This window comes from Megascapheus bottae, chromosome 2 (genome assembly GCF_031878675.1).
Source record: "Megascapheus bottae isolate mThoBot1 chromosome 2, mThoBot2.hap1, whole genome shotgun sequence".
Lineage (NCBI taxonomy): Eukaryota > Metazoa > Chordata > Mammalia > Rodentia > Geomyidae > Megascapheus > Megascapheus bottae.
In genome coordinates, this window is record NC_143510.1 from 52,349,789 (window position 1) to 52,365,783 (window position 15,995).

The window sequence follows — 15,995 nt, forward strand, 5'->3', positions numbered from 1 at the left end:
ATGAAAAGCCCAAGGTTATTGACATGGTCTTGGAGATATAAACATAATTAAACAGACATAAAATCTATGAGGGGACATATACTCTATAGATATAATATTATATTATATAGATTGATATGTATCTATGACATACATACTCTCAGCTTAATTTTAATTATGTTCTAAAATCTATGTGCCAGTGATTGCATATAGAGGTTCCCTTCTTGAATACTTGTTTGTTAAACATGACATTTGAAATATGATGTAAAAATCAGTGTTAATAAAATCTTTCAAAAAAAAGATGGATGAAAAATAGCATTGATTTGCTTTCCTAGCTTGAAAAAAGTAAAACTGGTCATTGCAATGAATTTTTCATCCAGAAGAAAAGAAAAGAACTATTAATATTTTGGTGTTTATAATGTCATTGGGAAATTGGTATTAGTCTGTTCCCTTTCTCCCTTCCTATTTGTATGTTTGTGTGTGGAGGGGTATATGTATATACTGTAAATTAGATTATATGGTTTGATTGCCTTATAAAACTTATTTTCTGCTGCTCAAGTTATTTTTATTGGCATACCCTATCAGGATAGTGCTAGAACATGATTTTTTCAAGTGCTGTTTGAGCTATGATGGAACTGCAGCTAGACATGAGGACAGAAGAAGAAAACGATGAATGAAATCCAGCCAGGAGTAGTTTTTTCTCATGAGTTCTTTGACTCACAGAAACCCCATTTTTAGTTCCTGTGTCAATCCTGGTCCTCCTTAGCTCAATGATGACTATAAGAATCTCTGTTTTTCTCACAGCTGTACTGAGAGTTAGATGTGGCCTGTCCTTGTCATTTCCTGCCATGTAGTCACTTTGCAATTCCTGGGATGAACTTCTTCCTCGCTTGTGATTTCTCTGCCACCACTGGAATGAAACGTCCCCAAATAACAGAGTTGCAGCTGTGGTTGCTCTCCATGTATTTTGGGGACCAGGCACAGGTCTGGCATACAGGAGATATTTTTTTTAAAAAACTTGCTAATGTATAAATAAGTAAATAACATCCTGGTGCTGGTGGCCCAGGCCTGTAAGCCTAGCTACTCAGGAGGCTGAGATTTGAGGATTATGATTCAAAGCCAGCCTGGAAATGAAAGTCTGTGAGACTCCTATGTCCAAAATAACCAGTAGTGCTGTGGCTAGAGTGCTAGCCTTGAGCTGAAGAGCTCAGGGACAGTGCCCAGGCCCAGGAGTTCAAGTCCCACAACTGACATCCATACAGAAATGAATGAATGAATGAAAGCTGTGACCCTTATTTCAGTTGTTACTATGATTGTAAGCTACTGTCATTTGTAATCCCACAAACCTCAGTGGTAATATTCTTCAAGATTTCTAGATGTTCTCATTTAAAAACAAAACAAAACCCTTGTCTAAAGTAGCTGGCGAATCTAAACTGTGTCTTGGTGAAAGAGGTGGAGGACTGCTGCAAGATCTAGAGGAGAAGGTCTTGGGAAGGGGAGCTCCTGGTCCAGCATGAGGCAATGCTTCAGCAAAGAACCCAGGAGAAGGAGCAATGCCAGGACGGCACTGACTCTGGCGGCTCACAGAGTGCAAAGGATTGTTCAGACCACCAGGCTTCGAGGTGGCTGGGAACTGAGGGACATGGAGAATCACAATCTCAGTCAAGGTCAAACCACAGGGGTGGAGGCCTGGAGTGCGGGGGCTGCCAGCACTGGCCCCTGGAGACTTCCCTGGCACTGTGCAGGTGCTCGTGCCCCTGGGCCTGGAATTCCCCCCTGGCCAAGGTCACCAACACCCTTCCCTCAGCTCTGCACCACTTGCATCTGAACCCAGGTGTAAAGCAGGACTTGGGGCAACACAGGAGTTGGGGCAGGGAAGGCAGGGAGGGTGGGTGTGGCCTTCTGAGGAAGTGGGCGGAGCTTGTCCCTCACAAAGCTCTTCACTGTACTGACCTCTGGGGACAAAGCTCAGACTGGCTCCGTGCTTCTCTTCCTTTGGAGATTCCTTCCAAATAAGAAATCTACCCAGGAGTTAATTAGGAAGAAAAACCTTAAATTCATTGCTAATAAGGCTGAATGGGAAGATATGCCTTGCAGCTAAAGATAAAATAAGCTTTCAAACTCACACCCAGTTACAGGCTAAGGACATGGACAAATTACAGCTCATTCAAAGTGGAGTGGTTTGAAGAAACTAAGAGTATGTGAAGCCAAATTCAAATCAGCCTGGGGGAAAAGCCGGGTGTAATTCTGTTGTTATTTTAATATGTAATTCTTGTTATTGTAAATAAGTTGACATTTCTATTTGGAAATCTTTGAGGACTGGAAATTTTATGTATCTATTATATATATGCTGTATATATGCTATATTGTGTTTATTATATATTGTATCATATGTTGTATATTATATATCATATGTTGTATGTTAGATATTATATGTATATTATATATATGTTACATATTAGATGGTATATATAGTATGTATTATCCATTTTTGAATGTATTTTTCTATGCAGAATAAGACCTACTGTCTCCCAGCAAGCTCAGGAGCCATTGTGCTCCAAAGCTCCCACGCATTTATCAGCAGTATCCTTGAGATGTCCTTATCCAAAATTCTTGAATAAAACGCTCAGATGAAAGCAGTCCTCTACAAGAAAGGTACCCTGGACTGCCTGGTCTGGGTATGTATTTCTCAGAAAGTATGAAAAGGGGACAAGATGTGGATGTACTGATCTACACTAATCCTAACCTGAATCGATCTTCACTGGATATTGTTCTTACCTTTCCTCAGACTCAATAAAACATACACTGCCTTACTAGCTGGCAAGTTTGCTCTATCATCATCCACTTCAAAACTAATATTGTTTGAACCTAGATCCTGTGAGAAGTCCCCACAGGAACTGTGGAATGAGAGATGGAGGCCGAGAGTTAGAACAACGCTTGTGCACAGAGACTAGTCTGGAGATAATACAGGCACATGGCTCCCTCTAGTGGAAGATCTTATTCCCAAACCACTATACAAACGTAATGCAAAACTAGGATCTTAAATCCTGCTGGAATGGAATTACTCTCTGAGGAACCATACAAACATTTCCTTCCAATGAGAATTTTTTATTCTGTTTTTTTAAGGATCTACTAAGCACTGAGAGATTACTCACAGATTGAGGAACTCTGTTTAGAGACAACTGCTTAATAGGAGACTTAGGACATCAAATAAAAATTTAACACTCAAACTATAGCTATTAAAGAAAATAGTCATTGGGCTTAGGGTGTAGTTCATTGGAAAAGCATATACCTAGGAGTACAATCATACAAAAGTACAAGTGCATACTTGGGTACAATCCTCAGCACTCAAAAAAAATCATAATTGACTATACACCTGCTCTTGCCATATCAAACCTGAAGCTAAGGGCTGAGAGCATGACCTCTCATGGTAGAGTGCTTGCCTAACATACACAAAGACCTGGGTTCAATTCCTTGGTACCACATACACAGAAAAAGCCAGAAGTGGTGCTGTGGCTCAAGTGGTAGAGCTCTAGCTTTGAGGAATGTCCAAAGGACAGTGCAAAAACAATACAACAAACCTGAAGCTAGAAGACAGTAACTGGCACTTTTCTTTTCCCCTCTTTGCAATAGCAAGCAGAAATGTTTCCTACGAGGATGAGGTTAGAACTCAGCTCCACTGAGTTCTGGAATGCCATTGAAATGTCTGTAGAGTAAGGCCAGAAACTGGTGGTTTATTCCTGTAATCCTAGCTACTCAGGAGGCTAAGATCTGAGAATCAAAGTTCAAAGGCAGTGCAAGCGGTAAAGCTCATGACTTTTATTTCCTATTAATGAGCAAAAAAAAATGGAGGAATGGCCTATGTGGTAGAATATCAGCTTCTGAGTGGAAAAAAAAAAAGCCTTAAGTTCAAGTCTTAGTAGCAGTGCGCATGCACGCATGCATGCATGCATTCACAAAGAGAGATCGAGAGGCAGGGAGGGAGGGAAAGAGGGGGGGAATGAAGATCTGAAAAGAAAGGAAGGAAATCTGAGCTCAAGCCTGTAATCCTAGCTACTCAAGAGGCTGAGATCTGAGGATTGCGATTCAAAGCCAACCCGAGCATGAAAGTCCATGAGACTTATCTCCAATTAATCACCAGAAAATCAAAAGTGGTGCTATCGCTCCAGGGATAGAGTGCTAGCCATGAGCTGAAGAGCTCAGGCACAGTGCCCAGGCCCTCAGTTCAAGTCCCACGACTGATTAAAAGAATAAATTAAAAAGGAAAAAAGGAAAGGGAAAAGGGAAAAGTAATGGCTTAGAGGTTAAAGAAAGCCAAATCACCACAACCAACTTCTTTCGCATATATGCACAGGAAAGGGCTCTGCCTGGCTTACATCACAAATGCTAAAGCAGTCAGCATTCCCTCACAGAATACAGAAATCTGCCTACCTACTTTAAACAGAAAAGATCTAATAGAAGGACTGCATGAACATAATAGATAAATGAAGCATCTTGATCTGAAAAATGCCCCACCAAAGACCCTGCCATCTCTGTGATGATCAGAAATCTGGGGAATCAGGCTTTCCCGGTTGCCAGCTTAGGGAACACTGCACCCCCATGGTGATTTGAGTATCAAGAAGTCACACCCCAGCTCTTGGCTTTGGGCCTACACATCTCACTCATGACCCATGCTAGAAAAATGACGCTTGTACCTACAAAGTAAAACCTGTAGCTCTCTACTGCCACTGCTGGAGAAAAAAGAAATAGAAAGTTCTTATCACTCTAGCTTCCAGCAAAAGCAAGTGTGACAAGGCGGCAGTTTCCCAACTGGATTTTCCTTCCAAATACCTAGTGAATGTACTCTATTGTCCAAACAACTATAATGTGCAGAGCCCAAGCTACGGCTCAGTTGAAAATCATCATGTGTAGTGCTCCACTTCCAGTAGGAAGAAAGGGATACTAAAAAGGCATTGAGAGAACTATCCCAGGTCTGTCTTAGAAATCCTCTGCTTTTAATATTAGACTCAAACTACCCAACAGCAGGGATAACTAACTCTGGCAGGTTTTTGCCCAGTGTAAATCCACTTCCCTCTCACAAAAGGGAAATATAAAGTCTTACCAGGTACCTGATCTATTTTAGATGTATTCATTTCTCTTCTGCTTTAGACACAATCTCACTTCATGTTCTATGAACTGTGAGTGTTGTTATAAAGTAAACCACCACTAATATACCCTACTTAAAAATGCAGATGAAAGTCGATTCATGTGTGTGACTACACACATCATGGCAAAGAAGAAAATAGGGCTACTCATTATCTTTATTTCGGAAAATGGTAGTTAGCTTGAAGTGTCCTTGCTTTCCTCAGCTGTGTATTTCTTTGGCTTCAGCCAGTGCCAGAATTTTTTTACCTAATGGAGGAGGCTCAAACCATTCCCTTCCCCACGCCCGACACTGCACATCTCTGAATTGTTTTTACCTACGAGCACCACAGATAAACCCTTGGGACTGGGATTGGTCTTCATTAAACTTGCTATGGTTGGAGTGTGTGTGTGTGTGTGTGTGTGTGTGTGTGTGTGTGTGTGTGTGTGGCTCAAACTCAAGATTTAGGTGCTGTCCCCAAACTTTTGTCCTGAATTTGAGCCATAGCTTCACTTCCAGCTTTGGGGATAAGTCTCACAGATTTTCCTGTCTGGGCTGACGTCAAACTGAGATTCTCAGATTTCAGCCTCCTGAGTTGCTAGAATCACAGGTGTGAGCCACCTGTACCTGGCTTTATTTTTTTTTTTGTGGGTTGTAGGAATTGAACTTTGGGCCTGGGCATTGTCTCTGAGCCCTTCAGCTCAAGGCTACCGCCCTACCCCTTGAGTCACAGCACTACTTCCAGTTTTCTGCTGATAAATGGAGATAAGAGTCTCACAGACTTTTGTGCTAGGACTGGCTTTGAACTGCGATCCTCAAATCTCAGCCTCCTGAGTAGCTAGGATTACAGGCATGAGCCACTACACCCAGCTTTTTCTTGGGGGGAGATAGGTCTTGGGGCTTGAACTCTGGACCTGAGCACTGTCTCTCACCTCTTCAGCTCAAGGCTAGTGCTCTACCACTTGAGCCACAGCACCACTTCTGGTTTTCTGGTGGTTAATTGGAGATAAGAATCTCACAGACTCTCTTGCCCAGGCTGGGTTTGAACTTCAGATCTCTGCCTCCTGAGTACTTAGGATTATAGGCATGAGCCACCGGCACCTGGCTAGGAATGTCTTTCTAAAATGATAAGGATTTGAGCTGAGACCTCCAGGATAAGCAATTACAGACTGAGAGGATGATATGCAAAAAGAACTTGAAATGTCCTTAGAGAAGAAAAGAGCTGGTTTGACTGCAGGAGCAGACAATGAGAAAGTTATTAGTGTGGGTATGATTATGATCATCCATATCCGGTAATGACAACAGATCAGAAGACCACTGCCACTGAAAAAATAACCTATTGCTCTTGCTTCCCAAGAGCTTCAGGAACCTGACCTGGTTCCAGATGACTGGGGAGTGGAATTCTGGTCCAGAGCACTAGGGCCCCAATAATAGAGGCAGCTATGGACTCTGAGTTGGTGTGTTTGCCTGTGAAAAGCATTCTTGCCAATATGTAATGACCTGAGAATGAGCTGGGCTTGAGACAGGCAGTCTCCCTAGTGTCAGAGAGGTCTTAGATTTCAAAACATCAAACTAAAATAATTCAATCTATACAGGCATAAAATGCCTCTAATAAATGCCTTGTGCCACTGACTCATGCTTCTGATGCAAACAACTCAAGAGACTGAGATCTGAGGATCATGGTTTGAAGATAGCTCAGGTAGGGAAGTCCATGAGCTTATTATCTCCAATTAATTCCCCCCCCCAAAAAAGTCAGAAATGGAACTGTGGCTTAAGTGGTAGAGTGCTAGCCTTGAGCACAAAAGGGTCAGAGCTTAGGGACAGAGCCCACACCCTGAGTTCAAGCCCCAGGAACAGCACCCCTCCCCCCTAAAAATGTATCTACTATACAGAGAAAAAAATTATTAGGACTCTAAAAATCAAAGAAAATAGTCTGTATTACAGCTATCTATAATGAGGAGCTATTGAGCTACTGGTTGGTTGGTTGGTTAGTTGGTTTAGTTGGTTTGATTTCTGAGATTAGGGCTCACTATGTGGCCCACATTAGCCACAAATTCACAATCTTCCTGTCTCTGCCTCCCTACTTCAGGGATTTCAGGTATATTATTCCCTCGTGCTCTATCAAATGGTGATCTCAATAAGAAATAATACAGCTACAAGCATGACTTAAGGGTAACAGTGCTTGGCAAGTGTAAGGATCTGAGTTCAAACCTAAGTACTGAAAAATCGGTAAGAGACAGGTGTGGAATGAAAGAGATAATGAAGGAAATGAAAGATAAAATCTGGAGACATCGACCATCAACTAGAGGTCACCAGCCCTGATTTCAGAATCAGGGCTGAACTTCTCAGAAGAAAGTCTACACAAGAGGGAGAGAGACCCTCATGCCTCACACCACCTGTAACCAAAGAGACCCTCCCTTGTCTCTTGGAAGGCAATGGCTACCCAGGAGGGGAAAGGAAAAGGGACACAATGTGGCCATGGGAAATGAGCTTAAGATGAAGAGGAAGAAACACATAGGGCATTGAGGATTAAAACAGAATTATCTGGTCCATAATACTTCCTCAGCTCATGGCTCCCAAGAAAACCCCAAGAGTCAGGGCCTTCCAGGCCTCCAGAGGGCAGAGGCTCTATACTGGCTAGAGAATAACTGTGGGCACCACAGAGGCTGAGACTTCCAGAGGAGAAGGAGGAGGGAGCTGCAGAGCCTGGCATATACCGCATCACTCTTTCCTTGGCTGGGTGACCATTTCCATGACCACTAGGTGAGTAAGTGTCTCCCACAGCACTGCCTGCGCTTTCTTTGACAAGGCTGGATCCTTCTGGGCACAGGAAAGAAAGAAAGGCATTGGGCAGAACAAGGCTTGCTCAGGCCCTCTATGTGTAAGGATCCAGCATCTGTCCCAAGACATGGAAGGAGAGGATCCAGGAGAGACAATTCACATCTCTACTATTCCATTGTGGAGGTGTGGGTCAGGTGTCACTAGCCTTGCTGGTCATAGAGAAGAGCTGGGGAGGAGATAAGGCATGTTAGACAATCTCTGCCAAGTAAACAGTGTGTATATAATACAAAATTTTGATAATGTGGGTGACAAGTAGCTATTCTGGAAGCAGAGACCCACATCATGTGATAAATGTGGTGATTATGTGATGTGTGACAGGGGATGGAAAATGGAGAACGGAGGGAGTGGGGTGAGGCAATAGGTAGTATTGCAGCCTTGTCTAGTGTCTAGATCACTGGGCGCCATCTCAGTGCTCACAGCACAGCTGCCTGCATCCTCCTGTGCTGATGCATGCCCTTCCCAACATCTATGTTCAAGCACAAGGGCACACACACACACACATGTGCATGGGCACATGCACCCACACATGCATATACACTACCTTTCATGCACAGTTCCCATTAATACTGTAGGCAAGAAAATAAAGAAAATCTGGCCTAGATGCTGATGGCTTGTGCCTATAATCCCTGTATTCAGGAGGCTGTGCTATGAGCATTGCAGTTCAGAGCCAGCCCAGACAGAGAAGTGTGTGAGACTCTAATCTCCAGTAAACTACTCAGAAAATGCCAGAAGTGTTGCTGTGACTCAAGTGGTGGACCCATAGCCTTAAGCACAAAGAGATTCAGGGACAGTGCCAGGGCCCTGAGTTCAAGCCTCAGGACCAACAAAAAAGAAAGAAACGGGGAGGGAAAGAGGGGGGAGGAAGGGAAGGAAAGAAGGAAGGAAGGAAGGAAGGAAGGAAGGAAGGAAGGAAGGAAGGAAAGGAGGGAGGGAGGGAAGGAAGGAAATCCCAGCACAAGGAATAGAGAGAGAGAGAGAGAGAGAGAGAGAGAGAGAGAGAGAGAGAGAGAGAGAGAGAGAGAGAGAGAAGAGGAAAGAAGAGAGAAGAAAGGAAAAAGGAAGGAAGGAAAGAGGAAGGAATGGGGGAAGGAGAAAGAAAAGAAGGAAGGAAATTTATCTATCTTCCTGTCTTGTTTAGCCTTCTTGTGCCCAATGGTTTTTTTTGTTGTTGTTGTTTGTTTTTGCTTTTGTTTTTTTGCTTTAGAAAGAGCTATGGGCGGGGGGGGGGGGGGGGGAATCAGAGAAAGAGCCATGGGAAAGGGAAAACAGGAAATTATCGAATGAGTATAGTTTCCAGTTTTTCAAGATGAAAAAGTTCTGGAAAAGCCAAAAGTAGAACTATAATTCAAGTGGTAGAGCACTAGCCTTGAGCACGCAGAAGCTCAGGGACAGTTCCAGGCCCTGAGCTCAAGCCCCAGAATCAGCATGTTTAAGACAAATTGGAGGGGGTGGGGCTTGGAATGTGGCTTAGTGGTAGAGTGCTTGCCTCAGTACCACATACACAGAAAAGGTCAGAAAGGGCACTGTGGCTCAAGCGCTAGCCTTGCTCAAAAGAAGCTCAGGCACAGTGCCCAGGTTCTGAATTCAACCCCCAGAACTTGGGGGTGCGGGGACAAAAACAGAGATTTAAGTGTCATTGTGAAGATTGTCCCAAATGTCAGGACATTAGGAAATAAGCCAATTTGAAAAAAAGGAAATGAATGGCTTAGAAAGGGGAAGTGAGGCTCTGGGAAGCAGGGCGGGAAAACTTGCCTGTCCATGCTCATGAAGGACAAAAATCAATTCGATAACTGAAAGGATCCAGATGCTTCCCGTGTGGCAAAGGTGGGGTAAGCCAGGAGGGGGAGGCCTTGGGGAGGTACAGTGTATCCCAGCCTGGCTTAGGGAAGAAAGATAGCAATTGCCTCTCACGTGGACCATTAGAGAAATCCCAGTATATATAATGAAAGGACATAGTCAACGAATATCCATATACAGTGACAAAGTCCACTCCTGGTTATTTATCCTGAGAGAGTACATTAACAGAAGCACATCAAGACGTGCACAAAGATATCATTTGCACCATCCTTTACAATGCCCAAAACAACATAGGACACTTACATTTGAAGAGGGATCTTGAGCCATTCCCCTTAGTGGTGGTATGCTCTGGCTCTCTCGCTTTCTCTCTCTCTTTCTCTCTCTCTCTTACTTTCATTGTTTTTTTCCAAAAGCATCAGAAGTGTTCGTGAAACAGATAATTCAACAGACTGAATGATTACCAGATCTTTTTTATTCGGGGCAGTACTAAGGTTTAAATTCATGACCTTCCCTTTACTAGGAAGGCAAATGGAAGGGGCCTACTGAGCAATACTTCTAATCCTGTTTTGGTAAGAAGCTCATTCAGAATATTGTGTGGATGTATACCAAAATGCCTACAAACTCTGGGAGTATAAGAAGACGACTAAGTATATTGTGATTACAAATGTGTAAAATAGGTTTGTACGGTGACAAAGGCATGAAGGCAATGTAGAAGAAAGCAGAGAAGTTAGCCAGGTACAGTGACTCACCATTGTAATCCTGACTACTCAGGAGTCTGAGATCTGAGAATCACAGTTCAAAGCCGGGGCACTAAAGACCAGACCAGGAGACTCTTATCTCCAATTAACCACCAAAAAACTGGAAGTGGAACTATGGCTCAGGGCGGGGGGATTCCTGCCTGGACTGGTTTCAAAACATAGTCATCAGATCTCAACCTCCTGAGTAGCTAGGATTACAGGCTTAAGCCACTGCCACCCAGAATAAACATTTTAATTTTTAAAAATAATATTTAAGAGCTGGGAGCATGGCCTAGTAGTAGAGTGCTTGCCTAGCATGCACAAAGCCCTGGGTTCGATTACTTGGTACCACATACACAAGAAAAACCAGAAGTGGTGTCGTGTCTCAAGCGGTAGAGTGCTAGCCTTGAGAAAGCTCAAGGACAGAGCCCAGGCCCTGAGTTCAAGCCCCAGGATTGAGAAAATAAAACAAAAACAAGAGTCAGTGCCAGAATCTCCAAGCACAATGCAACTGGGCAGTGTTATCACTTCAATCACTGTGACGCATTCTGAATCACCCCCATTCACAGGCGATCCTTCAGCATCTCACTTGTCCTGGTTTCCTCTGCCTAGGATAGTCTTGGGGGTGACCTCATTTGTTGGGGGCGCAGCTTCAGTCTGGAAAGCACACAGGGCACAGCAACTCTACCCAAAGGGCAGAGCTGCAGTCTCTCCACATGGGAAGTGAGGCCTCAGACACAGGACCAGCATTTGGGGAACAGGGGAAAACACACTGTCTAGACTTTGGAGTCAAGAGGTCTGGATTCAAGTCACGGATGTACTGATCCCTGGATATCCGATCCAAAGAGTTGCTTCATCTCTGAGACCCAGAGCTTATCCAAGGTGACAATACTCTCAAGTGATTTAGACAAGCACAGGATGTAGCATGCCTTACGACAGATGTGCCAGTTGTTTCTAAACAAATAATCTTCTTGGCTGTGCTGTAGCTCCTGGCCTGGCAGCGATGGCTGAGGAGAACCACACTACAGTACCTGAATTCATCCTCCTGGGGTTTTCTGACCTCAGGGCTCTGCAGGGCCCGCTCTTCTGGGTGGTACTGCTGGTTTATGTGGTCACCTTGCTGGGAAACTCGCTGATCATCCTGCTCACCCGGGCCAGCCCAGCCTTACAGTCCCCCATGTACTTCTTCCTGGGCCACCTCTCCATCGTGGAGCTCCTCTATACCAGCGACATCGCGCCCAGGATCCTGGCAGATCTGACCTCCCCGCTTCCCCGTGCCATCTCCTTCCAGGCGTGTCTCACCCAGATGTATGTCTTCATCGTCCTGGGCATCTCGGAGTGCTGCCTGCTCACAGCCATGGCCTACGACCGCTATGCAGCCATCTGCCGGCCCCTGCACTACTCTGTCCTCCTGGGCCAGCGGGCCTGCAGGGCCATGGTGGGCACTTCCTGGCTCATGGGCATCATCACAGCCACCACCCACTCCTCCCTCATCTTCTCCCTGCCCTTCCCCAGCCACCCAGTCATCCCCCACTTCCTCTGTGACATCCTGCCGGTGCTGAGGCTGGCGAGCCATGGGAAGAGCAGGAGCGAAATCTCAGTGATGACAGCTACGGTGGTCTTCCTCATGGTGCCCTTCTCCCTGATCCTCGCCTCGTACGCACGCATCCTGGGGGCCATCTTGGCCATGGCTTCTCCCCAGAGCCGCCGCAAGGTCTTCTCTACCTGCTCCTCCCACCTGCTTGTGGTCTCGCTCTTCTTCGGGACAGCTAGCATCACCTACATTCGGCCCCGGGCAGGCTCTTCTGTCACCACAGACCGCATCCTCAGTCTCTTCTACACCGTCATCACACCCATGCTCAACCCCCTCATTTACACCCTCCGCAACAAGGAGGTGACTCGGGCCCTGGGCCACATGGTGAAGAGGCATGTCCCCTCCCGGTGAAGAGATTCCAGGGTGGCTGCTCGTGCACTGAGCAAGCCACAGGGGCGGCACAAACCCCCAGCCTAACATAAAGAGTTCAGTGCCTCACGCCTGCAATCCGAGCAGCTCACAGGCAGTTGAGATAGGAGGACTGCAGTTCAAAGCCAGCATGGGCAAGCAAGTGTGCAAGGCCTGTATTTCCAATTAAGCATTCCTCCCCACCCTCCCCCCCCCACCAAAAAAAAAAAGCCAGAAGTGGAGCTGTAACTCAAGTTGTAGAGTGCTATTTTTGAACACAAAAGTTCCAGGACTATGCCCAGGTCCTGAGTTCAAGTACCAGGACCAGAACCAAAATAAGTAAACGAACAAATAAACAGTGTCTCAAATAGGGCCTCGTACTAGAAAGTGCTGGAATTAAAATGCAGATAAATCTGTTTTGTATCTCCCATGCCATACCCCAGACTCACTGGGGGAGCCTGAGTCAATAGGCTGAAGTAAAATGGAAAAAGAACATTTTCTAAGAATCTCAAGAACTCCTACAACCCTTCTACTGGAAACACATCGGAATCTCCTGCTTGGATGCCTTTAAGGAGAGGGAAAGTCCAGGATTCCAGGAGACCATGGGCCTGAGAGGCAAGATCCAGATGTGACGTTATTCAGGGAGCGGGAAGCAGGAAAGGGTGGAAGCAATGCCCTCCAGTGCCTCAGCTCGTGCACCAGCTTTGCAATAGAACTCTACCCCAGTGTTTGTTGGGATGTCCTTTATTGAGGCAGCCACAGAAGGGAAAGGGAAAAGACAGATGGCTCGAGATCTTGCCTCCCTGGCTCCTCACCCCCACACACCATTACCACTTCCACATCGTCCACACTCTCAGTGAAGAGCCAGAACCCCAGCATTTCATCAATAATACTGCTCAGACATTAACCGAGATACATTGCAGTCATAAACTGATATGCTGAATTGAAACCTTTTTGTACACCTACTTAAAGATATTGTGTGTGTGTGTGTGTGTGTGTGGTGTGTGTGTGTGTGTGTGTGTGTGTGTGTGTGATGGGGCTTGAACTCTCTGGGCCTGGGCGCTGTTCCTGAGCTCTTCAGCACAAGGCTACCACCCTACCCCTTGAGCCACAGCACCACTTCCCACTTTCTAGTGATTAATGGAAGAATCTCATGGCCTTTAGTGCCCAGGCTGGCTTTGAACCTCTATCCTCTGATCTCAGCCTCCTAAGTAACTAGGATTACAGGGGTGAACCACCACTCCTGGCTTAAAGATATTTTTTGTAACTAAAACTAAACTAAAAGCAAATAATGATACTGCTCAGAGAGGGATGGGAATCCTCCAGGTTACTTCCCAGGAGGCCTCACAAGGGCTGCACCCACACATGGTCCTTGTGCTCCCCTAGGCCTCCTCTTCAAGCTCCTTTCCACAGAGTCCTCCCTACTAGGAAGCCTTCTTATGGCTCTAAGCCTTTTCATGTGCTCGTCTCCCACATTTCTAGCATACATCTTGTCTGCTGTGTTCACCTGGCAGGTGAACGTGAATAGTCTCCTGAGACCCAACTTAAGAAATTTCTCCTTGAGCTTGGTGCCAATGTCCCATACCCATAATCCTTACTATTCTGGAGGCTAGGATCTAAAGACTGAGGTTCCAAAGCCAACATGGAAAGAAAAATTTCTGAGACTCATCTCCACCTAACCAGCAAAAAGCCAGAAGTAGAGCTGTGGTGCAAGTGGTAGAGCACCAGCCTGGGGCCAAAAATCTAAGAGACAGCACTCAGGTCCTGAACTGTAGCCCCAAGGCTGGTACCAAAAGAAAAAAGAAAGAAAGAAAAAGAAATTTATCCCTGAAATTTTTGCCCAAAATATATTTCATTATTCTCGGCTTCATGTCACTATTATTGTAAACTTTTGGGTAATGTCTAGAATTCTCTTTCACATTTTTACAACTGTTTTTAAGCTATTAGCAACCTGAAAAGAAGACTCAGTGCCCAAACAGCCCAGTGGATGTCAAATCTGCTGCTGATAAAATTCTGTTTATTAACTGATTGAACCCTGTGTTGTAAGTGGCTCCCAGTGAAATCCAAACATGGTCAGCCCCACCAGATTCACGTAAGGCACTGAGCTGTTCTTCCTAGAAGTTGTCCACAGGAATCCACTTCCCTGGCCCCACCCTGTACCTTGGACTTCCTCCATGACTGTAATCTCCTGTTCTCCTGCATGAGAGGATCTGCAGGCCCTGCTAGGCCAATAGCTTGGTCCTGGAAGCCTTCATCCGCTCCTGGACCAAGTAGGACACTAAAGCCATGCTAGCCAGAAGAAAAGACACTTGACACTCATGGTAGCCACTAGGCATGTGGCCTTCTTTCAACAAGGTGCTGACCTAGAAGGAGCATCTGGGTGCTGGTGACAGCAGTTGACTAGAGTCATTGCTAGAGAATTGGGCTCTGACCTGGTCTCCATTCCACTCCAAGTCTCTGTGAACTGCTATTTTATTAATTTTTTTTGCCAAGGTTTAGGGAATGGCAGCAGCACAGAGAAACTTTAACCCTGATGGACCATGCATAAAGTGGCCCTGACCCACTAGAGAAAGCAGCTAAAGAGAACTTGGGCTCAGATAATGGCCTCAGACAACCAGACAAGACCAGGAAGCCCAGCCATGTACAACATTCCTGATATTCAGAAACTAAACTATGGTCTCTAGGCCCATAGGACTCCTAATGCACGAACAGAGGCATGGAGTGGAGAGGAAACAAACTAACACAGAAACCTGCAATTATAAAGTAATTACACACACCTGCGGGTTGCCAGGTTGATGATTAATGTCATTCCAGAAAAACTTCCTAGAAGAAGTGGCTGTGAGCGATTCCTCCAGCCTTCCTCACTTCCCAGGTAACACTGGAAAGCGCCAGAGCAAACAGAAAGGATCTGGAGACTTATGGAAGAAGGTTGTTACAACAAAAATTATCCCAAACCAGCACGTGCCTGTCATCCTAGCTACTCAGGAAGTGAGATCTGAGGATCAAGGTTCAAAGCCAGTCGGGCACAAAAGAAATTGAGATTCTTATCTCCAATTAACCTCTAGAAAACGGGAGGTACATCTTGGCTTGAGGGTAGGGCAGTAGCCTTGAGCTGAAGAGCTCAGGGACAGCACCCAGGCCCAGGGGTAGGGCGGAATCCATGACCAACAAAAAATAATAATAAGAAATACCACAAACTCTTCACTATGTGATTATAGAAAAATCAAATACACAACTGGTTGTTAGTGATTCACACCTATAAATCCTAACTACTCCGAAGGCTGAGATTTGAAGATCGTGGTCCGAAACTGGCCCAGACAGGCAAATCTAAGAGACCCTTATCTCCCATTACCCAGTAAATAAAAGTGAAACTGTGGGTCAAGTGAAAGAGCCACCAGTGCAAAAAGCACAAGACCCAGAGTGCAAGCCCTAGTGCCAAAATACATACATAAAAATACATATATACATACGTACGAAAATCTTTAAAATACTGACTTTGTATATTAAAAAATTCCTTAACCCAGCTGGCTTCTATGAAGCAAACACAGTTATCTTTTCCTATAACATGTCGCGTTTG

General features: G+C 45.2%; 1 protein-coding gene across 1 annotated transcript; it reads left to right on the top strand.

Annotated features, from left to right (window-relative positions):
* Positions 1-11,479: 11,479 nt before the first annotated feature.
* On the top strand, positions 11,480-12,421 carry Or10p1 (olfactory receptor family 10 subfamily P member 1). The gene has a single exon (XM_090353587.1). It carries the CDS (start codon positions 11,480-11,482, stop codon positions 12,419-12,421), a length of 942 nt encoding a protein of 313 aa, XP_090209713.1.
* The last annotated feature ends 3,574 nt before the right edge of the window (positions 12,422-15,995 follow it).